At 32.9% G+C, this 24,858-nt stretch overlaps 1 protein-coding gene across 4 annotated transcripts in view; it reads right to left on the bottom strand.

Annotated features, from left to right (window-relative positions):
• Positions 1–16,019: 16,019 nt before the first annotated feature.
• Positions 16,020–24,858, bottom strand: part of LOC124360213 (aquaporin AQPAe.a) — a 34,733-nt gene continuing 25,894 nt past the window's right edge. For 2 of the 4 annotated variants that reach the window (XM_046813625.1, XM_046813623.1), the window contains exons 4-8: positions 22,866–23,075; positions 21,509–21,589; positions 20,650–20,760; positions 18,396–18,443; positions 16,020–16,837 (exon numbers count right to left, since the gene is read on the bottom strand). In XM_046813625.1, coding sequence (XP_046669581.1) covers positions 16,796–16,837; positions 18,396–18,443; positions 20,650–20,760; positions 21,509–21,589; positions 22,866–23,075 — 492 coding nt within the window. In that variant the 3' untranslated portion in view covers positions 16,020–16,795. Of the gene's footprint in view, positions 16,838–18,395; positions 18,444–20,617; positions 20,761–21,508; positions 21,590–22,865; positions 23,076–24,858 lie in introns of all 4 variants that reach the window. The other 2 variants (XM_046813624.1, XM_046813626.1) reach the window with 2 other exon arrangements.

Here is a 24,858-nt window from a genome sequence, read left to right on the forward strand (position 1 = left end):
CATGGGATTTTCATCATGTGCCAATTTATTATGGACAATTCTTTCCATCTGTAATCACTCCGTATTTCTTTTCTGATTTAAAAGTTGGTATCCTAGCCCCTATTCCTCGTAGCTAGACATAGAATATTGAGGTACCCCATAATCACAACGGTGATGAGCAGATATTTATTGAGAATGAATGAGAGATGACTCACAACACAACGAACAGTCTATACAATTTTACCACAGACGAATCGAAAGCTTCAAGAGCGAAGATAGAGTTCACTCCACTTAGGATATAACCTGCAATATTGATAATACCTAAAACTAATTGTTAAAAACCTAAGCAAACATTAATATTGTAAAAATGTCTTAAGGAACGCTCAACTAACGATTGGCATTCAAATTAAAATACAGGCCAGCTTCTTGTTGTCTTATTAAATGTGTCTGCTGCAATGCAAAGTAAAGCATTTATTATTGTCTATATCTATCACTAGAAGTAGCCTATTAGCATTCTTCCCGTAAAAGAATGTTTGAATGTGTTTATAAAACAAGAAAACTGCATTCGAACTTAACCGAGTATAATTGAAAACCTGGCTGCTTTAAAATTTAAATTATATACTAATATTGTTAAGTATATTTTAAAATAGGAGGATATCCGCTTGGAAGAAATGTTTCTAGGTCAAAATTAATAATTCAAGCCTGCGATGATATGTACTTGTGTGTACTGTGTCATCGGTAGGTTATTTAAGCGTTTCTATTGTTGGAACATTTCATATACAAAAAAAGTCAAAAAGTATTTCATAAAAAGTAAAAATAATATTTGGAATACAAACAATTTTATATGTTAGATGTTATGTAAAGGTTTCATTAAAATGCATATTTTTCAAACTTGTTTAGAAATGTTCAATATGATCTTAGTTTCAACTGATAAAAACCGGAACTATGCGATTGACTCAGCTACTGATATCACTCGAATGAATCATTGGAAACCAGTGTCCTATTATATTTAAGTTTTAACTATTAATTTTTCTATCGTCAAAAATACAAATCGATTCTTGCGTGAAAACTGTAATCCACCTAATCCCTTATTCGTTTGGTAACCATATAAATAAAAAGAAAACTGAATGAGCGCTTTGTGAACCGATTTGTATTTTTTATTGTATACTTATATAATATAAGTATATATAATATATACATCCCATATGGGATGTCGCAAAAGCCCCTCATCCCACCCACCCGCACTAGTCTTTCATATCCCCTTTGAAAAGTATAATAACATCAGCTGATAGAATATTTTTGTGGAATTAAAGATTACTTCCTTCTTCCCAGTATGGGGTTTGAAGCCCCCCCCCCTCCTATCCACGGCTCAACATTTTAAATAATATTGCCCCTCCATTGGTACTCTAAATTGGACCATCGATAATTGGAGGTCATTAGTAGGCAAAAACAACGATACGACGAATTTCAATATCTGACCAATGAGTACAAAATTAATATACCTACTCTTTAAATAAAATCAAAATGGTACGATTAATTTTAAATTTTGTTAGATAAGGTCAAATGAGAGGCATCCTTTTCATCACTCTTTTTTCTTCACTAAGCATTATGAAATGTGGTTCCGTTAGTGTGGAAGAACATTTTACTCACTCCTCCAAATCCTGACTTTTCGAAGAAAGGGTTTTTTTTATAAATTTCAGACATTAACCCCACCTCCGGATGTGTCGTGGGGAGAGTGGTGAGGCCTTTTTTGTGGCGCTGTGAGCTGTGGCGCTTTGAGCTGTGGCGCTGTGAGCATGGATCCGATTATTTATTCGGTTGTGTTGGCGCTGTGAGCACTCGACCAAATCTGTGGCGCTATGAGCTGTGGCGATATGAGCTGTGGCGCTGTGAGCACTCGGGCCAATTCTGTGACGCTATGAGCCAGTCTCTACTTTCTGGTGTTGCATAGCGCCACAACCTCCTATTGGTTCAAATTTATTAAATAATAACTTTGGAGGGGGACACTTGATGTAGGAGAAATACGGAGGCAGACAAGCGGCCACCCACCGTCACGGCGCATGTAGTGGATAATGCAATGACATTGCAGTCGCATTTTAGTTATCTCTATACATAAGTTTGTTTTACTTCTTGATTACATATTATATCATACTATTGCAGTTAAAAACTGCACATATCAATTAGCAGCCCAATTCTTTTAGTATAGATTGTTTTTCTAAAGAAGATCGGTTTTGACTTTGTTGTTCCTACATGTGTGGTTTGAGTGAAAAACACAGACTCGGTGGTGTTGCGCGCCAGGCGGAGATCCCACGAGCTACGAACTAAGTTGGCTGCTCGCTCCCCCGCATTCCAATCTGTTTATCTGCTCATCTTCCGGTCCCGACCTACGTTTTTATTTCCTGGCCACATCGGCTGATGACTCGATACACCCAGTTCATAAATAGTCCTTAATATTTTGGACACTTGTTTTCCAACAACCATTCCTTTTTTGAAGTTCTTGATCAATATACGGTAGCCTATACGTACAACAAAATTATAATGTAAATTAATTTGTAGGATGTTTTAATAGCTTGGAACCCAATTCAGATTCCAGATGTTAAAGTTCACATTAAAAATACTTAATGGGAAGCCCATTGTGTGGTATATGGTTTAACACTGCTTTTCTCCACTGATACCTTTTGTACAATAAAAAATGAAAATTGTTACACCGCTTTCAAGACAAATTAAAGATTTTGAAAGCATTTTAAAAACTAGAACACAGCCATGCCATAAATTGTTTACTATAATTTGTTTTTCTACAGGATATACCTGACGGAACCGGGACCCGAAGACCTCTCTTACATGCTAAACATCTTATATCAAACTTCTACCACATTAAAGTAGTCTATACACCTACATCACATTGCAATAGTCTTTTACTGATTAGGTTGTATTCACACATGTATTCGAGTAAAAGAAAAATATTTTGTATATTATTTTGGATTATGATAACCAAAAACATTCTTGTTTAAAATTTAAGCTTTCTCCTCGTTAACTTATCATTATTCCTTATTATTATTCTGCATTTTGTGTATGTCTTTTGAAGAACGGCATACAAATAAATAAGGAAGAACCTTACAAAATCGGTTATCAGTTATTATTTTGAGATTTAATAAACACTGTATGATATTATACGTTCTGCATGTGAATACTGATAGGGATTTATCCTCATTAGACATTTATTTGTTTATAAATCAACCAGCTGTTACACGCGGCCGTTGCCTACTTTGTCAAAGCACTTATGATGTTTGAATGTTGAATTTAGCTGCAATTCACAATCCTTTTATAGCAGTGTGTGGTATTTGACGCTGTCTCAAACTTGAGTCCTGCAGAGATCCAAAGAAAGTCGGCGACGAAGAATCTCAAAACGAAGCTTTAACACCTTTACATCATCAGATACACCTACAATACAAATAGATGGAGTGGTGTTCTCATAATCTCATCATATGCACAACTGAGTGCACTACGATGATCTGATACGGTCTCTAATCACAGTGGAGCAACCGAGTTTTCTACACATAACGTAAATATGGTGGGAAGGGTTGGTTAAATTTGTATTTTTAATTTCATTCTGACTTTCTGACTGTCTTTGGATCCCTTCAGAGGAATGAGGTACTAGGAGTCAAGCCTGAGACAGTGTCAGATAACAGAAGCTGCAATAAAAGGAAGGTGAACTGGAGCTAAATTTTACATTCAAATTCAATACATCTTTCCTACCACAGCTATGTTATGTGTAGAAAACTGTTGCTCCAAGTTCCGTCCATTTCCGGTACTATTGTAGAGTTTCCCCGATCAAGAAAATATATACTAACAAAAACCAACTTCGATCAAACAGCGTCTTCTTTCGACTCTCTCAATTTTTTTCGATCTACGATTCTTAAGGCGACATTTTTATAGTTAGCCTCTTTTTCCGATGAAGAAAATATATATCTTACAATGTGACTTAAAAGTTACTGCGGCCTTATTTACGGTTACACTATTGGATTATGCTGTTGCACTTACAAAAAATTCATCCCATTTGTTGGTTTTTGGAATCCAACTTAGATTAATGTATGATGCTGAAGTGATTTTGATGTTTTCACTTATCAAGAAAAATTTACAAGCGGTAGAGTGTGCTCCCCTTCCTTTTCTTTAGCTACAATAAAAATGCCATACACAATGTCAAGAGAGTTAACCATATTCGATTAGCTTATGTGCAAACATTCACTGCTTTGTGCAATAAGGTAGTTTTTATAACAGTGTTTGAATAGTATTTTCATTGCATTACATGGTTTATTGGCTAGTGGTGCAATCTAAACTTAAAATTAGATAATAACTTCGTTTTTGCAATCTGCATTATACTACTGATCAAGCACTTTAAAATAGTTTAATATTTTCTGAAATTTAAATATGAACAAATGTTTCTGCCTCTTTGACGAAGTTCAGGTGAAAGTATTAACAGCTGTTAAGTATCAGTACACTGCGTATTACGTGCATAGCGCAGTCTTCGGGAATATATTAAAATATTCCAAAATCTGCTACACTGTATAAATAAAAACTTATTAAATTCAAAAATTTAAATTGGACCGTATTTTAAATTTAAACCATTCTCGAATCTACCTGAAGACACACAAACAATGTCATTAAAATTGGTTCATGCGCTTAGCAGGGGTTCAGTGACGCCCAAAATAATTATATATATATATATATATATATATATATATATATATATATATATATATATATACGTATATGTATAATAATAATACAAATAATAATACATAATAAAAATAATAATAATACAAATAATACAACCAATAATTATGTATATATATATATATATATATATATATATATATATATATATATATATATATGTGTGTGGTTTTCTTAACCAGAAAAAGAAAACCTACCTACAATATAACAAAAGAAGTTCAAAAACTATGTTGATTAATGTTTATTGAACTAAAAAGTGTATCTAACCGTTAATGTTTTGTTTTTTAATAGAGATTCAACCCACAATGGTCTCTTTTTGCAATTTTCAATAAACGATATCATAAAACTGCAATAAGGATCCAAGCCACAAATTTACAAAAAAAAAACTAATAAATAGATTATTTGGTCACTAAAGCTTATTAAATTAAGTTTAGAATATTATAATCTAATGTTAAAAGAAAGCCCTACAATTGTACTCTGAACATACATTGTTTTGTGTAAAAGTAAAGTTAATTGTATTTTTCTCAAAACCAACATCGTGAGGGATGGATCCGTATTGCATAAGTATGCCCAATTTATCCTGATCCCTGGAAAAACAGGGTAATGGATACAAATATACCTCAACGACTCATTCTTTTCTATAATACAGCCTGAAAGAGAACACAAATGTTATCTCGCAAAGTTTATTATAATCGATTATTTCAAAATTTGAAATGAACATAGTTGAAACAATTGTATGTTATATCCCTTATACCGGAAGAGGAACAAAAGCGACCAAAGTAGTAATTTTAAGCTTTTGTATGCATATATTTTCTTGATCGGGGTAAAAAAAATCTAAATCAAATATAATACCAGAAATGTTGTAAACCGGAAATAGACGCTGCTTTTCATGTCATGTAAGTTATCATTCGAAACCTGCATGTGTACATATTTTCTTGATCGGTGCAACATCGCAAACTCAACTATGAAACTGTAAATTAATTAGAAAAGAAGTGAATTTAAATAGCTGAAATAGATACATTTAACCATAGTAACTGTTCAGCCTTACGATAGTATATTTATTTTCTTCGACGTAATAAAATGGAAAACCAAATTATGGCATTTGAAGTATCTTTGACCGGAAATAGATTACAAGGATCATTAATAGACGTTTTGACAAAAGTACGCTTGAAAACCAACATATGTATATATTTTCTTCTTTATAATGGCAAGGCAAACTGAACTGTGGGAATAGGCGCTTTTAGACCGTTCGTTGGTAAAAAGGCCGTAGACCGTCTTTTAATTTCTTCGTATATATAGTTTCTTAAAGGGACAATAAGACTAAGTCAACTTAACACTGGAGATATCTTTCAACGGATGTACATTAAGAGGGCCGAAAGTATATGTATTAACCAAAGCAGATTTCTGAGGCCCGATTGTATTTCCTCGATTGAAATATTAGGAAAGAGACTCAACTGTGGCGTCAGAAATGTAATTTAATTAAACATAAAATATATACTTCGACTCACGTAAAACCTGAAATAAGCCAGTAAAAATGTTATTTGACTTTTAAATCTCTTAAACACGGGCATTAAAATTATAATTACTAGATATATACCTACATTTGAGTGAAAAATTGTCATAAAACTCCGTCATATTACATCATAAATGATTTCACTAAAAAGGACGCTCCTAGATCTTGAAAATTACGTGCAAAGCCGCGGATAACTGCTTTTAACAAATACAATAATAATAGTTATTAAGTACTTCTAGATTATTTACATGCTGATTTAGAAACAGCAAAAACATTTTGTTTATAGTTGATGTTGAGTGGTAGATAAGGGCGGCAAATTTAGGGCTTACCCCTCTGGAAAAATATGTAGCTGCGGCTCTGGTTGTAAGTAATATGTAATTTGGCTTTACGAGGGATATATCAACGGAATACGCTTTATTAAACGTAACAAATTTCATTTAAAATAATCTTATTAACAACAATAAAGTAACCGGTGTTTTATTAACTTGAAGAAAACTTAGATATGGTTGATCACAATATTCTGTTATCAAAACTGGAGGCGATTGGCATCAGAGCGTGACCTTGGACTGGTTCCGCTTTTATCTGACTGCAGCTAGCAGGTGAGTGTCAGGCTGTCTGAGTCACCTCATGCTTGTCGCGCTAGGAGTGCCACAGGAGGTCTTTTATTAATGTCCATTAAACATCTTTTAAAGCAGAATATACATGGACAAATTAAACATTTTTCCTATGATGTTACAATTTTTATTCTGACAAAAACATTAAGAGATTTTTAAAAGAAATTAAATTAAATCTTTTTTCCATTTGAAATTGGTATAATATAAATAAAATGCAAGTTAAAGTAAGTAAAACCAAGTTTGTTAATTTTGATCTCAGAGGCTACATTTTTCAACATACTCTTAAAAATCACAATTCAAATTGTAATTGTGTTAATTTTGCAAACTGAAACTGTCAAATAATAGGACTTGGTCTAAGTTTAAATATGTAGGATTGACTTTTGGATAAAAATGTTTCTTGGGATAAACAAATGATATGTTGTATGTATGACTTGATATGTTGGGGAAGTACTTACGAATTTAGAATTATTTTTTGTTAGAAGTGGTAACTGGGGACAAGTGACCTACACTACAAAACTAGAAACATCCAGCACAATACATTTTTAATTCCCAAAGTAAGCAAATCTGTCTTTGACAATGTTTTGAATTCACCGGACCGAAATACTTTAGTACTACTTCAGTAAAATACTTCAGTTGTAAAATTAAATTAAATTGACTACGACTTTTTAAAAATAATAGTATTTAATTTTTGAACTCAGTATCAATCTAAACTTATGGTTTATATTAAAAATTAAATATTCTTTTCAGTTAACTGTACTTATTATAATATTGCAAACTAAAAGGTACTTGTGGTTTATTCATTTTGTGTGTGAAAAATCATTTGATCTCTGTTTACTTGTAAAGTAATTTTTGACGCCACGGAATACTGACGTTATTTACGTCTGGTATTTTTGATTTTGTATATATACTTCACTTAAGTATATTTAAACGTTAATACTTGTAAATATTTTTTTTCACTTCTTACTGTCCGTATTCTGTAAAATTGGACAGTATGTTTTCCGACAAGTACTATGTTGTAACCTTTACTTTAGAACGAAAATAAATCATTATTATCATATACATTTCTTTTGGTTACAGTTCAAGAAAAACTATTATTGAGATCTAAAAGAGGAAGCACATGAGGATGGCTGAAAGTGTTATAATTTGTGTGATTTATATTATTTAGCGGCTAATGACTATTTCTCATATATTCACCCGTCAATAAAACTATTCCAGCAGTTTATTGTAAAAATATAGGCCTATTTTCAAATTTAAAGGTGAGCGATTACACTGCACACAAAAACCATCATGTAACCAAGAAAATAAGTACTGACCAACATACTTTTGCTGTAGAAACGTTTTAAGAACAGTGATTCTTATGTAAAAACTCACAGATTTCTTACAACTCACTTTAACATTGGTTAACTCGGCACGGCGCTGTTCAAGATATAAAAATAATTAAAATCTAGGTAAGTTCATTTACAAATACGGCTTCTACCCAAAAGAAAACTGAGGGAAGGAAGTCTACAAACTGTTCAAACGCCGAACAATGTGGAAAGAGTCAGAGTTGCAGTTAGTCGCAGTCCAGAGCAGGCGGCCTGATAGCAAGCGTTGGCTAGGGTTTTCAAAAACAGATCCCCGCTGAGGATTTAGCACCACGACATTCATTTTTATCTTTACAAAATTCAAATTATGCAAGATCTTAAAGATCTGGACTATGGCAAAAGAGTTGTGTTGTGTGATAAATAATTGACATTAAAAATGAGGCCTAATGTTTCTAACCTGTTGATTATATCTGATGAAACACACTTTTACCCTTCTGATCACATTAACAAACAAAAATGAGTTATTAGAGTGCTTATAACCTCAGAGAGATTTCAATCTAAGCTTTTACATAGCGTCAAAGTGCAGTATCGACCGACAGAGAGAATTTTTTGGATTTTACTTATTTGAAGATAACGGGGGAAAAACAGTTACGCGGTATGTAGTAATGTTGAATAACTTTTTTATTCCAGTACTAAAGGAGCTGGATATTGATATTGATGCTTTGTACTTTTAACAAGACGGGGTCACTGCACACCTTACAGACCTACCCATGACCGCTCTTAGAATCGTTTAATCTCACGATTTGATGACATACACTGGACAGTTTTCAATTTCATCAAAAAATTGTGAAATAAAGATTGTCTTGAAATTCTTCCTCTAGATAATCTCTTAGATTAATCGTTTTATCTCACGATTTTATGACATACAAGTACACTGGACAGTTTTCAATTTCATTAAAAAATTGTGATATACAGATTGTTTTGAAATTCTTTCTCTAGATAATTTCTTAGATTAAAATATACTGGAAATATTACATTATCTATGATCCGACCTTCCTTAGTTTTCCTTCTTTGTATACTTGTCTTTGAAAATACATAGCTCAAAAATATTTGTTGTGATGTAATTTAGCAAGAATATTTTATCGTAACAAATTATTGCTTAGGCGATAGTTATAAAATTGAGTTAGCATGTAACCATATGCTATGTAACATGTCATACATGTCTGTCTTCACTAGTTAATCGTAAGGTACCCGATTAGAAACCGATTATAACAATTATACTAATAAACACTTTGGATACTGTTATTATGTTTTTAGTGTTTCTATTTTGAAAAACATAATTATCAGGTACATAGCCTATGATATCTTTTCTTGTGTGTTCTTGTGCTTATCGATTTAGAATTCTTAGTTGTGGGATCTACACAATGAAATATATTTTGACGGTTTTCAAATACATAAATTAATGTTATGAACGTAATAAAAGTATTTTCTATGAATCCGTAAATTAAGGAAATGTGTGTGTGTGTGTGTGTGTGTGTGTGTGTGTGTGTGTGTACAATGTTCTAGGCTACTACGCTTAAGAATAGACCGCTAGCAGGGTGAGATGAGAATTAAAAAATTTTGTTGTTTTCTCTCGTTTTTTGTCTTGTCCTTTAGTTAAGTAAACTTGTTTTATCTATCTGAATAAATCTGGTGATCTGCATATATGTTTCCCATGAATATAGTATTTTTTGTTATTACTAAATACATACAATATTACATGAGTATTGGTAATGTTAGTATGTACTAATACAAGTTCGGGTCTAGTACACTAAATAGGTATCTGAACGTCCATTAAACAATAACTGTATTCTCTTTCAAATACGCATGTCATTCACGAAGAATTTAAAACAATCTGATCATTTAAAAAAGGTATAGGTACATAATAAAATTTGTTTTAACTAAAACCAAACAAGTATTCACATAGCCCACACGTAGTTCAAAATATCATGTTAACAACAATTATGCATGTACGAGTATGAGGACTAATTTTAAAGCGATTACAATTCAATATACAACATGCAAATTCACAATGACATAAAGCTGATGCGTACAGAAAATAAAAAACTACAATCAATTCGTGATAATTAATACCTGTTCTACTATTATTTAACTAACAATAACAATCTATTTTTAAACATTATAAATACAGATATATACACACAAAGGTTAATTAATTAATACAAGCGTGATTACCACATAATAGGTTTTAAAATACCGGTTCAAACAATAGAAACAATGTTTCTTGGTTATCACGGGAATTATAACTTTGGAGGTTGGTACAGGGAATGCGGGTTACCCCTCCAGCGGGTGTTTCCCCCACTCTCAAATGTGTGGCGCTATGAGCTGTGGCGCTGTGAGCATGGATCCGATTATTTATTCGGTTGTGTTGGCGCTGTGAGCACTCGACCAAATCTGTGGCGCTATGAGCTGTGGCGCTGTGAGCATGGACCCGATTATTTATTCGGTTGTGTTGGCGCTGTGAGCACTCCGGCCAAATCTGTGGCGCTGTGAGCTTAGACACTATGAGCCACCACCGGGGAGTAAAAAAATCACAGCCTAATTTAACTTCTATGAATGAGGGATATGAATGATTTTTCTGAATAAATCTTTGACGTTTTTGAACTTAGATAAAAAAAGGCATACCTTTCCTTGTTTACACTTTTTTTTATTTATGGATGATTTGAAAGGATTATAAATATTTGCCATCTTTAGATGTTACTATTTGTAACATATAACGATAGCAAATTTTCGAACTCCATTTATCCTTTTAGGACTTATAATTTTCTTTAGGTTAAATAATAAAATGTAATTTGTATAAAAAATCTTATACGCTTGCTAGTTTTTGCTCTGTTTTTTAATACCCGTGAATAACATAATTCCATCATGATTATAACATGGAATTTTGATACTTAGTAATGTTTCTAAATAGTCGACAACTACACTTTCGTTCTCTTGAGCACAACTTGGATCTTAGCATTTTGAATGGAACCAGGCTTATTTAATTAATAGTATGAATGCCCTAAATAAATATATACATAAATTCAAAGTTGTAGTAAGGGTGTTTTATATTGGCTGCAGGCGCCAAATTGAAATGAAATGTCTGTTGTGTTACAAAGCTCTGCAGTACTGCCTGTAATTTTGTGCAAGCAATTTCCAAACAAACCTGACTGTCTGAGAGCAGGCAGTATTTTAGCAGGAGGTACAACAATCTGAAACTTCCATACTAACAGAATCATCTCGAATTTAAGAAGGGTGACACTATCGGGCCAATTCCTTGAGTAGCTCATTAATATGTGGAAGTTACTTAATTTGAAGCCACGTACTTGGAAGTTACACTATTTGGAAGCTACTTAAAAGGGAAAATTTACGCGTATTCCCATGTACTATAATAGTGATGCCTTATATAACTCCCTTTTGTATTAGATTAATGATCCACTCCTGAGATACATGATGGTCATTCGAAGATTTTCATGTTGAAAACTACTTTCGAATAACTCAATGTCTAAGTTATAGTGGGTTGGAGCTTGGAATTAGAAGAGCAAGACAGTTTCTTAATTTATAACTTATCAAAATAAACAAATATCTATGAAAAGGTTTACGCTTTGGATTTTATAAATTTAAGAATAATGCTATAGCTATATTTAAAGCCTGTGGCTCGGATCAGCGTTTTCGTGATAAATGACACAAGAAGCATAGAAGTACTATATGTGAAATAATCCTCACCGGTTAGGTAAATAGTCAAAAGGATATCAGTAATTCAAAAATTTATTCACTTATTTCAAAGTTAGCACTATAAAAAGTAAATTTGAACTGAGACATTAAAACTGTATGGACTGAGTTTTCGTAGAATGCAGATTACATAAGTATTAGTAGTAAACAAGGCTAAACATTAGATTCTGTAAATTTCTATGATTGTACCTGGCAAATCTGAACATTTTGATATTTTTCCTTTTACTATTAATTCAATCTTTCAGGTTTTTCTGTTTCATCAGATTAGAATCAGATTTAATCCTCTTCTTGGATTTTTCATCTAAAATTACATCTAAAGGCTTTCAAAGGCTGAAAAAGTTTCTCTACCAGAACAAAACTGCTTACATTAGAAAGGTGCACAATTGATAATGGATGATGAGGAAATATAAACACTTCTTCATTTAGATTACAACTGATTTTTCAGTCTAGGTGTCTCTGAAGTTTAAACGATTTTGTTCGATCTCTTTTGAGGGGCATGACTCCAGATTCTAGGAGGCAATCTGCGACATAATAAGATTCTTATGGGTACTAAGCGAAAGTTGAACTGTAGTTAAACTCAACATTAACATTTAATCAATCTTACCCACAATAGCTACATTATTGCTAACTTGTCGTAATGCATCATAAAAGATTACCATTTCTTTTTTCAGAAGAACCTCTCACAATAATTTTCAGTAACCATAAACTCTGTATTACATTAAATTGTATATTTTGTTTTCTTTTTCAGGTTTTAAACCTCAAATAAAACCAAAGTATCGATTTAGGAATAATATAAAGCACTTACCTCTACCCAACCTTGTCACTGTAATACAACCCTAAGACAAATCTCAAAGCAATCACTTATGTTAAGAATGAAATCTGCCTATATTTTATCACGAACATGTTTAGCACACAATCCCTAGTTATAAGTTTAAGATTTTCTGTTACAAAACTCAATTAAGAGGTGCTCTCAAAGACTAAAGAGCTATAGTGATACAATCTTCATTTTATATGTCATAAGAAGAATGAAACTCTTTTACATCCTCATGTAACACTAATACTTACCAAGTCATTTTTCTCTTTAGTTTTTACGCACTATTTTTAATAATTAACAGTGAAATATTTATTAGTTTGAGATATTTCTCAGAATAACCAATAAAAGCACTGAGAAGAAGCTAAAAAAGAGGCTAAAAGTTTTGAAGTTTACTTTGGGGATAAAATAGAAATGTTGACAGTACAGCAGGCTTTAAAACGAAAAGTAATCATCAGAGATGTTTTAGATGGTCGAAAATAAATAACACTTCATTTAAACAATAATTCCAGTATTCCGACAATAAATATTTTTATCAACCTCCTAATGCCATTAAATTCTGTCACAGCTTAACGTTATTTGTTTCAAAAGTAATACATGGCTCTTTACTCTTTGATTTCCTATTTGATTTTATACATTATTGTTTCTTTGTTTTAGTTTTAAGTCTATTTTATGAACCGAATTGTTTTTTCGTCCGTATAATGAAGCCAATTGTTATTTTAAAAATCAGCGCCTCAGAGAGGGTTTGCAGTTGCTGGATTATACGTTTTGAAGAGAAGATGTTTTTATTCAGCCAGGTAATTTATATTCCATTTCATTGTATTTTTCATTTCTTATAATTGTATAGCCTAGTTATGGGAAAACTTTCATTATTCATGAACCATATTCTAAAGGAAAATCAATGTGATATTGCTTAATAATAATTATCATATCATTGTTTAAATGTAGAAGAAACTTTTTTTATTCACTTTTTTGAAACATTCTTGTAAATAAATACAACATAATACCATTTTTTTAGTAAAATATACCGACTTTAATATATGCACTAAAATCAAGAATCAAAAAAGTAAAGAAGGATTATAATTTTCCAAAAAAAGAGTTACTCAAACAGTTATACTATACAATTTTTGGAAGTGACGACAAAGTTTAAACATACTAAATAGTTTTATGTTATGCAAAAAGAATGTGGTTATACGTATAAGTTTAAAAGAACCTATATATTTCTTAGAACATGGTCCTATCAGTTAAATGCCTGTAGTTATGATTCATGTTATATGCAAAACCTCCAAAGTGATTTTCTGGTCATAAAATTGTCCAATGGACTGAAAAACATAATTGGGGTCAATCTGCGGCAGCCCTTTTCCTCTTAAACAATTTTCACCTAAATCGGTTCATTTATTTTAGAATCATTGGTGGACAAACATGAAAAAGGAACAAAAGAAAAAGGTCTAAATTTATAACCTCCTCCTTTTTGAAGTCGGCTACAAAATTATTTGTACTTTTAATATGACAGGTGTTTTAAATGAAATTTAATTTAAACCCCCACAAAGATATAAACGTTTTGGAATCCCAGATCTTCGTTACTCCACTGTAATTCAAATTATTTCTCGACAGTTTTAGAGCGAACAATCTTGGAATATTACAACTCTAATCATAAAACCCATTATAACATTCTAGCGACTATTCAACAATTGAAAAATTAAAGAAAAATTGTAGCACATATGATTTGTAGTTGGGATTTAATTGTACTTTTACATAGGTTTAAAGGGCTGAAAACTTAAAACATTGGAGACTGTGTCAAATTTGAGCTAGAAGAACTTTTAAATTATAATACAGTAAATTTGAGGAATACAGTAACACATATTTAAATGAATTAAAAATTAAAATCTTAAGTAAGAGTTTTGTTTGAAAGCGGCGTATGTTTTAATTAAATCATACGCTGATCAACACTCGACATGAAGTACCAAACATTTAGCAGTGTTTCTGACACTTGGACTGCAAATAACTGTATCTCGGGTTTCCAAATTTCTCCTTTTCTTCTACTATTCTACTTTTACTGGATACTAAACCTTTTGGGGGTTCTATAATCCAGGCTACTCGTAAGTACAGCCAATTTTTATACCTCTACAGAACAACTTGAGGAATCCATAAAAAATTGTGTATATAATACATGAACAGGACAAAAGTCAACAGTAGATAATACTTCAGTAAACACTAGGTCATGTAGAAAACTAACCTTAGATATATTGTGGAAGCCTGCAAGCCTACTGACAGGCTTCTATGGCACTCAGCTTAATCCCATGGATGGACATTCACAGTAATTTTGTCTCATTCTTGCATTCTTGTCTATGTAGAAATTAAGTTTTCTGCAATACTTCAGTTCTACATGACTGAACTCATTTGTTTTACAAATCTGTTTCTTCTACGATTGTCTCATTGACCTCCTGGTTACCCATAATACCAATGTAAAAGTATTAGCGCTAACGCTCAGCCAAACCCCTTGAAGTGACATGCACTATTATCTAACCCGATATCATCTATAGAGAAATAATGCTTCATCAAAAATGTAAAGTGAGTAAGGTCAGTTCGATATGGAGGTATCCAGCGGACACACAGGCAGCGAGATAGGTGAGTCATGCCCCCCCCCCCCCCGTGATAGTCATATCAATTATTGATGTGATCAATAATCATATAGACTGATTTCATATTAATGATATATAAAACTACTTGTCAATTCTAAAGCTCCCTGTTGTACCATTGGGATCACCTACCTGTTGCTTTGTACCATGTTGCTTAAATATATATCGAATATCCATGACTCCTAGTATCCTACGGGTTTGCCGATGGCCAAGCGGTCTAAGGCGATGTTTTTTGGGTCTGAATTGAGAGAGAGATAGCAGACGTTGAAATCCTGTCTGAGACCGCAGAAAGTTTTATCAGTGCCATCGACCTTGTTAACTGTGTGCCAGTTGCCCATGTGGATGGGCAGAGTCAAAGAGAATCGCTCTCTCCTTGAAAAAATATTTTAGTTGTGTATTAACCCGAATAGATGTCAAATAAATTTTATGTCAATTAAAGCTGGCATTAATAAAAATAACATGATTTTCCACTTTAAAATTTCTTAAAAGTACATTGAGACATAAATCCTTTACTTTCTTTTCCAAAACTTGATTTTAAATACAAGCTATAATAATCAATATAAATTATTAGAAATATCTATATAAATTTTATCTATTTCTCTTAATCTAAATCAGTTTCAACAGTGAATTGGGATTTAATTATAAACACAAAAATAAGTAAAATATAATTTATTAGTTTAAACAGTTTTGTACAAAGATTACTACCCTAGTGTTTGTTATGATGAAGTGATCGATGAGGATGGAGAATATTACAATGAAATGACAGTTGATGCTCTAACGCTTATCTTACATTGACTTTTAATTGACTTATTCGAACAAGTAAGGCATATAATTTGTACAGTTTGTGATAAAATGTAAAGAGTAACAATGCAAAGCTACATGAACCTGGGCTTCTACCAAGCTTTCATTAATCTACATGAAATGGTCATGAAAATGGAAATACTAAAGTAATTGTAAGAAAGATGGGAACACGATTGATTTGATTTATAAAACCATCTGTTTTGGAAATCTCCTTACCGTAATTGTCCTACAATACCTGTCAAGGTCACTTGATTATAACAAAACACTGTACAACAACACTGAGTTACCTATTTACAGACTTCATTGTTGGCAGTGTTATGTCCAAGTATCTCATAGTCTCTTGGTGTATATTTTTTTTCTAGTGTAAACGCTCACTGTTTTGATTTTTATTATTAAATACCGAACAGTTGTTTAAATTTTGAATTCTTCACGACGGCTGACCACTGTTTTTAGAGGTAACACTTTAGACACTTTAGACGAAGATGAAGTTTGGAAGTAGGCCGACGCTGGAGACTCCAGACCACGGAAGAGGCCGTGGTGGTTCTCTACCGGTTGTCGATGGGAGTAATCTTGGGATGGAGAAGGCGGAGGTTCTGGAGCCTGGAGGCCGTGTCCACTGTGAACACAGATCAGGCAAGCCCATCCTCACTCTTGCCGTCCAGTCGTTTCAGCTGTAACAGTGAGAGAGGTTAGATACGGTCGAGATGTGGGAGTGGTACATCAGAGGTAGCGGGCTGAGTTTCAAGTAGCAAGTGCAACCGGGTACTGCGTAGTAGCCGATAGGAAATAAAACATGAACAGTTTTTCTATGTTTTGATTTGATGTACTCAGAATGTACTATTTAAGAATGTAAGTATGTACAGTATAAGTGGAATCTTTGCTTCTGCAATCTTCTAAAGTGTCCTTGGTGCAGAATTACTCGAACATGACTATAAACATAAAATTATAAACTTTAAAAACACTGCTTCAGTCATGTACGAGAGATAGTCAAATTTAAAAAAACTTCTGCATGCCAAAATTGGCTAAATAAACTAACTAACCCTTGTTAGCGCTTGGTGAAACAATTTAAACTAAATTTGTGCACATTCTAACAAATCAAGAAGAATTAATGAACTTTACTTTCTAGCATTTAAAGCACAATTTCTAGATATTGTACTAATTTCAGCATTAATCCTAAAAATTCAACAATAACGTAGCTTTGTACCATTCTTCGCGTTTTTTAAATTTATGTAATGAAATTCTCTAATTTTTAATTTTTTTAATTCTCTATCTAGAGCAAACTATTTTATGTACAAGGCCCAAATTAAAAATATTCACTAACTCCTACCCACATTAGATTTCTTCTAAAGCTGTGCTGCATGGTTAGTCGTAACTCTTACTTCTAATGAGAAGCCATACTAACATACAGTTGAAGGAATTTAGCTGTGCTCGTAGGGCCCAAATACTACCCTTTCAACAAATAAACGCTATCTGTGTGGCGGGTTGCGTTTACGTGCTAGCCGCTGAGATGAAGGCGCGACAATCTCTTTAAAGACTTTAAATTCACTACTTCGATTTGCAGATTAGTATTGACAAATACATTATTTTCAAAAGCACGTTAAACAACACCATAACAACTGAAAAAAGGATAAGTCCTAGTATTGCTATTATTTGGTATTCTCTTGTTATTTAATTCCACCACAATCAGCATTGTCACAAAACAGACTGATTGTAGTGAGTGTGATTAGTTATTTGGGTCAATACGAATCCTGAAAGGAGGGTTTATCCATGAGTCACAGGAAATGTTTTCGGGACGCAGCGCATAATGCTACCCCGCCACCCCTCTCGCCTATCACCACACACTCAAGGTTACGCGCACAGCTAAAGTCCTCGAACTGTATGTACGGTGTTTTGCTTTTGCTGAGACAAGTAAAAATGTATTACATTATGTTAACTTGAAGTGTTTACTAATAATTAATGTGTATATTGTAAGTTTTAGACCACTACCACAACAAATCTTAGTTAGCACGATTATACAAAAAGACATTTGAAGGATATTAATTTTAGATCTCAGAATAACCTCTTATATGCTTACTTTAGCTTTGGTTACATACATGAATTAAATGAACGGTAATTATATGAATGGCATACCAAAACCGAATGAATAATGTCTCTTTACTACATATTAACACTTGCTACTTGAGTCTCAGAGAATCAGACAAGAAGCGCTATAGAAGTCGCAGAGCTAACCTGCGTCTTGACGAGGTCAATGATAGAGCCCTTAATGGATTTCGAACCCTGAAACATTTTATTGTGTTCATGTTGATACCTCATTTAGATTACCATCAGATGTTAAGCAGGACAACGACCTTAAGCTGCGTTTAAGCTTCCTGTACCGCTTTATAGTATTAAACAAATTACAACCCTTAATTATTTGTTTTATTTAACTACAGGTGTCGAAATTCCAAAATGGGTTCTATCACAACACACAGATTATACGCCATCACAGTACCTGATTCCACCACCAATTTACATTAATGTACATTACGATAAAACAATAGATTTTTAGTTGGAATTCTTTTTATATTTTAAATTCATTGGCAATTAAGATAACGTCCTCGAAGATAAAAAAAGTAGAACATACTTCACTATACAAATAATCAAAAACATTTAAAGTTTGGAAATTTTGAAACTAAGCCTAAACAAAAATGGCTGGGGATAAATTTATTAAAATTTTACAGTATGTCAATCAGTTATTAGTTCAGGGAGTATTATGTTATTTGTATTTACTTATTACTATTTATATGTTATTATTATATTATAATTATATTTTTAATGAATTATAATGTAAGATAATTACACGTTTTTAATTATTTATATTTTATGGAAACTACATTTGTTGTATGTAAATAGCATGTTATGCTCTTTTCTCCAGTCATATTTCATATAGCCTACACATTGTAAAAAGCTAGTATAATTATCACCAACAGGTTTACGTTGGACCTCATTATGAGGTGACCAAAAATTCTGCTTAAAATTTATATCAATCCTCGTGAAGTCATTAAATCATTTTTTGTTCTTTCTGTCTACGGAATTGGCATTTTTAATTTTCGCTTCATCAAACTTTTCTGTAAGATACAAAATTTATTCCAACAAAAAACCCATTGCACCACATAAGAAACAGTATAGAATAGTTTTTTTGTATTTGAAAGCCAAGCTACCATGATTTCTTAGTATCTATGAACATTTAAAACTATAAATATTTATTGAATCTACGTAGTTAGTACGAAAAATATGAATCGATACCGATGTGATGATATTGATTGTTTCGGCACACATATAGTCTTATTAAGCAGCACAGTGTAGCGTTACATCAACCTGGCACCAAAAGCGTATTATGACACTGACAGCTACGTACTTCAACAAAACCCTGATCATAAATCAAGACACTTTTAAAATGGACAAAACGTATTCTTAAAATAAGATAAAATAATATACTGTATAAGTTGTTTGTAATTGTGCACGTGGCACTAAACAAGATAGCATTTAGTAGTAGAGATTCATAATAGAAACACTTGTATGTAAAAAAAAAAAACTGTCTTTGAAATGATTTTGGATTGCCTTCCCCATTTCTTGTACAGAAGTTGGAGTGGTTTAATTGGCAACTACTGCACTGGTTGAAGCGCATACGTACTCCTGCAAATTTATTTGTAACCGGTCAGTTTTATGCTAACTCCCTATCTGTGTTTCCTTTAACCGACTTGCACCAATTAACCATCTCCGACATACTTGATATACTGATATAGCGAGGCATAAAAATGAATCATTCTTTTCTGGAGAGAATTATTAATCAATTACCTACTAAGCATATTATAATAAACCGATAAAGCGGAATATCCCACCCAGTAGAATATAATAAAAGATGTATAGCAGAGACGGACGTTCTGTTCTTTAAGTTTTCGATCTCTAGGGTTCTTCCTGGATTCAAGAGGAATCTATATATCAATTTTTAAGTCCCAAGGATCTTTCTATGAAGAGTTATTGCAAAGATGGGTTGAAAGTCGGATTAACAGACACACTTAATGTTCTGTGATCTTTTGACCCCAAAGTCAATAGGGTTCTACCTTAAATTAAGAGGAACCCATAACCAAGTTTCAATTTTCTAGGAACTATCCATCAACAGTTACCGCATAGACAGACAGGCGGACGGACAGCACACAATGTTAAAAGGTCCTGTTTGTCCCCTAATAATGGGTAGATTGCAGAGAAAAGAGTACAAAGACTGACCGAACAGAGAAATAAAAGATGTTGGCCAGATGAGTGAAAAGAGGAAGAACAGAGTTTTAGTCAGCTGATTAGAGAAAGAAAGTAACACGCGCCACTCAGTGGTCCGGAGACGACAAGAAGGTTTGTTAGTGACGGCCACAGTGTACTGGCACACACAGTGCAGTACGACGGTAGTCTCAAGTTACCCTTATGTACGAGATCGTACGGCGCGCAGTACCTCTTTCTCCTCCGCGTGGACGGCGCTGTACTCGGCGTGGGGGGCTTGAAAGATGTGGGTGTAGAGGAGTCCAGCAGCCACTCCGCCAAGTCCAGGACCGGCCCAGTAAATCTGCAACAGTTATAAGTGTTGATAAACAGTCCAAAACATATGCATTGGCCACACCGGAAATGATCACACAAAAAATGCTTACACAATGCAATAATGATCATTAATACTACGAATAATTAAAATATGTTCATAATATGAATCGAAAAGCATTTTAGAACGAAATCTTTAGAATTTTTAAGGCAAATTTTGTTTACACTATTGAAATTTATTTGATTATTTGATAATAATTGATGTGCATTATTTTCTATTTAATGTTTTTTTATTATAATATAAAGCAGGTTGTATATATACGGTTTGTTATAGAATTTGAATGTTAGCAAAGGTTAATTATAAAGAATTTCAGTTCTAACAAATCTTTTTTTTCAATTTTTCGATTCTAATGATTGAGTGAATTAACCATTCTAATGTAGAAGGTTAATTATTTACAATCACATTGCAATGTTTTATGACTCTGTTGTATCTAATATTTACAAGCCTCACAGTTGATTTAAGGTTATCAAGATAGACATATAATATATTACTATGTCAAGTGAAAAACATAATTTGGTATTTTTAACTCTGTTATAACTCTCGCATTTAAACTACCCCAAAACTAGTAGTTAGTACGTATGAGATCAATTTCATAATGGAAATCTTCATCAATTTCACAATATATGGGGCATACAAAGCAAACGGGTACTCCTGTAAAATACCAATTAATATTCTGACGTATATTACTGCTTACGTAAATAACATTAAGTGCACTTACCCAGTGGTTTTCCCAGCCGGAGGACACAACAGCTGATCCGAAACTGCGAGCAGGGTTCATGCTGGAGCCGGTGAAGTCGATCTATTTAACAACACAAATTAAATATAATAAAATAATGAAAAACTAAAATAAATATTGTGTTCAATGCAGTATTCAAATTAAAGAGCGCCTATACAAATTATGCTAAAACTACATTGCGAGGGTGCTAGAGCGCTCTAGCGGAATACTGTACAACTGCCAATACACTGCTAGCGCTACCGTGCCAACTTTGGTAACTACTTTGGCGCTACCTATACGTAGACCAGTGTAGCGTACACTAATCCCTTTTATTTTCGATGACGTAATAAATAAATGTCAAAACGTCTTTATTTTGTTTTAAATTCAACAATTTTTAAGCGTACTTTAAAGGTAATATAAAGTATTCCTACTTTACAACGGTAAGATGATGTTAATTTGCTTTACTTGGTTTCTTAAGAGTTTATTTTTCAAACTATGAAAGGTTACTGTATTGCTACATATTAATACAAAATGGATCTCGAAATCCACATGTATTTATTTACAACTGTACTATATATCCTTCTTATGAGTACCCGTATGAGAAATGTGGAATAAACAAATTTTAAAACAAACACATTATAATGTATTTAAAAAATAGATACAGAAAACAAAAGAAAAATACAGATTAAACGTTTCAAAGTATCTTTAAAACAGGTTAATTTTCCAACTTAATTAGTAACACATTTGATGAAAACCTTTCTTTTAATTTGGTTTTCTATGACAGTGAAAATTAAGCCAATAGAGTCCAATAGTCATGTTACTAAATTTTGATAGATATATTTTCGATCAAATTAAATTATCACAATTTTGATTCATCAGTTATTATTGAATAAAATCTGCTGAAATTTTAAGGAGTCTCGAAACCTATGGATTAGCTTTTAGTGCATAACTAAGTGATGTTTATTTTAATGCACATAATCATAAACAGTGTATTTACGCTCTTTAAACAAATAAGAAGAACACATTTATATGTTTTTTTATTTTAACGTATATATTTTAAAACTAATTGACTAACAAACAAACTGAATGTTTTATACTTTTCTAGATGAGATGTTAGTAACTTGATAAACTACTCTACTTAATCAAGAATAGCTTTAGTTAAGAATCTTAAAACATATTTATGACAAGTAATTTAAAAGAAGATAGAAATGAACTGCATATATTCAGAAATATACTCTCTATTGAAATTTATGTGGTAATTTCAAAGTTCATTGGAGGTATTGAACCACATTTTGGTTTGTCACAGCATAACAGCAAACTCTTGTGAGAAAGAGTGTAAGATAAAGCATAGGATACTCACGCAGGCAAGATGGCCAAGGGTGACGGTGAGCCCGATGACCAGGGCGGCGGGCACCTTGTCGTTGGCCTTGTTGGGGTCGATGACGCCGTAGACGACGAACACCAGCACGAACCCGAGGAAGAACTCCACTCCCAAGCCCTGGGTAGCAGTGAGGTCGGCCTGGAGAGCTGTGTTACCAAGCGCTCCTTGGTAAGGCTCTGGGGTCAGTGCCTGCAGACGGCCATGAGTCAGTCAATAATAGTTTATGATCATCAGCAGTTTCACATGCCTTAACAACTATGCCTTTAATCTAGAAGCTGATATCCAATATCCAGTGCATAAGCACACAAGCTATGTTTGTTAAAGGTTTGTTTTGGACGTATCTAGCTTTAAAACTGTGATCTGTTTCATGTGTTGAAAAACAGTTTCATGTTTTTAATAGGTACCATTCCGTTTGGGCAACTATCGAAAATTAGAGCTTTGACGATCGATTTCTGAACTAAAGTAAATCCTTTTATTGATTTCGCGCAAAAAATAGGTCATGTGCCGCAAATTGGATAAAGTACATCTAGTTCAAAATCTACACCGTAGGTACGTTTTCATGGATTATAAGAAATATTTGCACTATGTGTATAAAAAAGCATTGTTCGAATTCAGTTACAATGTGTTTATTCGTCGATTTATTACCAACACTTTACTTTAATGTCACTAATTTTAATTCAGAAATGAGTATTTACTTTTTTAATACATCGCATGCTACTCTAGTTTGTGTAACATAAGCCTTAATTTTTAAATTATATGTACCTAGATGAAATAATTTCTAAGAGCAAATAACTAATAGACGTTTTCTAATCCAAGCCAAATATTTCAAAATAAGTATTTCTTCCACAATATTTCAAGAAAAGGGTTCGTAAGAAAGTCTCATTAAAATAGAATATACGTGCAAACCGAAAACATATATTCTATATAATTACATTTTAAATGCGAAATATAGCTTTAAAAAACAGCTAATACCTACCCAAGAAAGGTGAACCACTCACATCTCCATTCGGAAACTTATATTTTGCTACGTCATTGCAAGTTCTCTTATGGCTGTTACATTTATCACAACGAATACACTTTCTTTAATTACGATTAATTGTATTGAACCAATTTAAATTTCAACAAATGAAGAACGTATTCACAAAACTACGCAACACCACTATTACTTTTTTATTAGCTTTGAACAATGCCGTAATCAATTTAAACCGTATGGCTGCATTAAAATCATATTGTGGAACTTATTGGTTCCCCGCATTGTCTGTAGACATAACCAGGGCTCTTAGTAGGCTTATTAGCCGTAATATCAGTTTAAAAACTGGTGAGAAGGCTGCATCAACTTGTAACTTTATTACGCTCAAGTTTGTAATGTGACAAGTTTATTGTAATGCTGCGTACAGCGAAGAGCTCCAGTAACTCGAAACATATATCGGGTAAACAAGTCTCGGAATGATTCTAATAAGTTAGGGCATGACTATTGGACATGTTCCAGTTATTCTGTCCACACCAAGCTTAGTGACTGTTTTTAACAAGTCTAGTTATAAATAATTTTTTGCTCTGTTACGTTAAAACACGCTCTCTTCAAAGCGTAGCCAAGAGCCAGTTACATCGTATAAGCACGCAGCCTGGTTTATCTTGAAAATTTTCCCTAAGAAAGAAATCAATCGTCAGGCGAGCTAGTTTTAGCGGGTCGAAACAGGAGGGTATCCAAATGGTTACAAAAATATGAAATGATTTTTTCTCAGATCATATTCCTTTAGCTTGACACATTCAAAACCTACTGAGAGAAACATAAAATGAATGTTTTAAATTAGCATGAGATAACCAAACACAGATCCTTACATCTTGACCTTTAGTCTTTACCTGGTTGTCTGACGATGGTATAATATTATTTATGTGTATGAGAGTTGTGAACAGGAAAAATAAACAAAGTACGTCCTGTGCAATCCACCAATTAAAAATATACCGATTAGAT

Source organism: Homalodisca vitripennis, chromosome 4, assembly GCF_021130785.1.
Source record: "Homalodisca vitripennis isolate AUS2020 chromosome 4, UT_GWSS_2.1, whole genome shotgun sequence".
NCBI lineage: Eukaryota > Metazoa > Arthropoda > Insecta > Hemiptera > Cicadellidae > Homalodisca > Homalodisca vitripennis.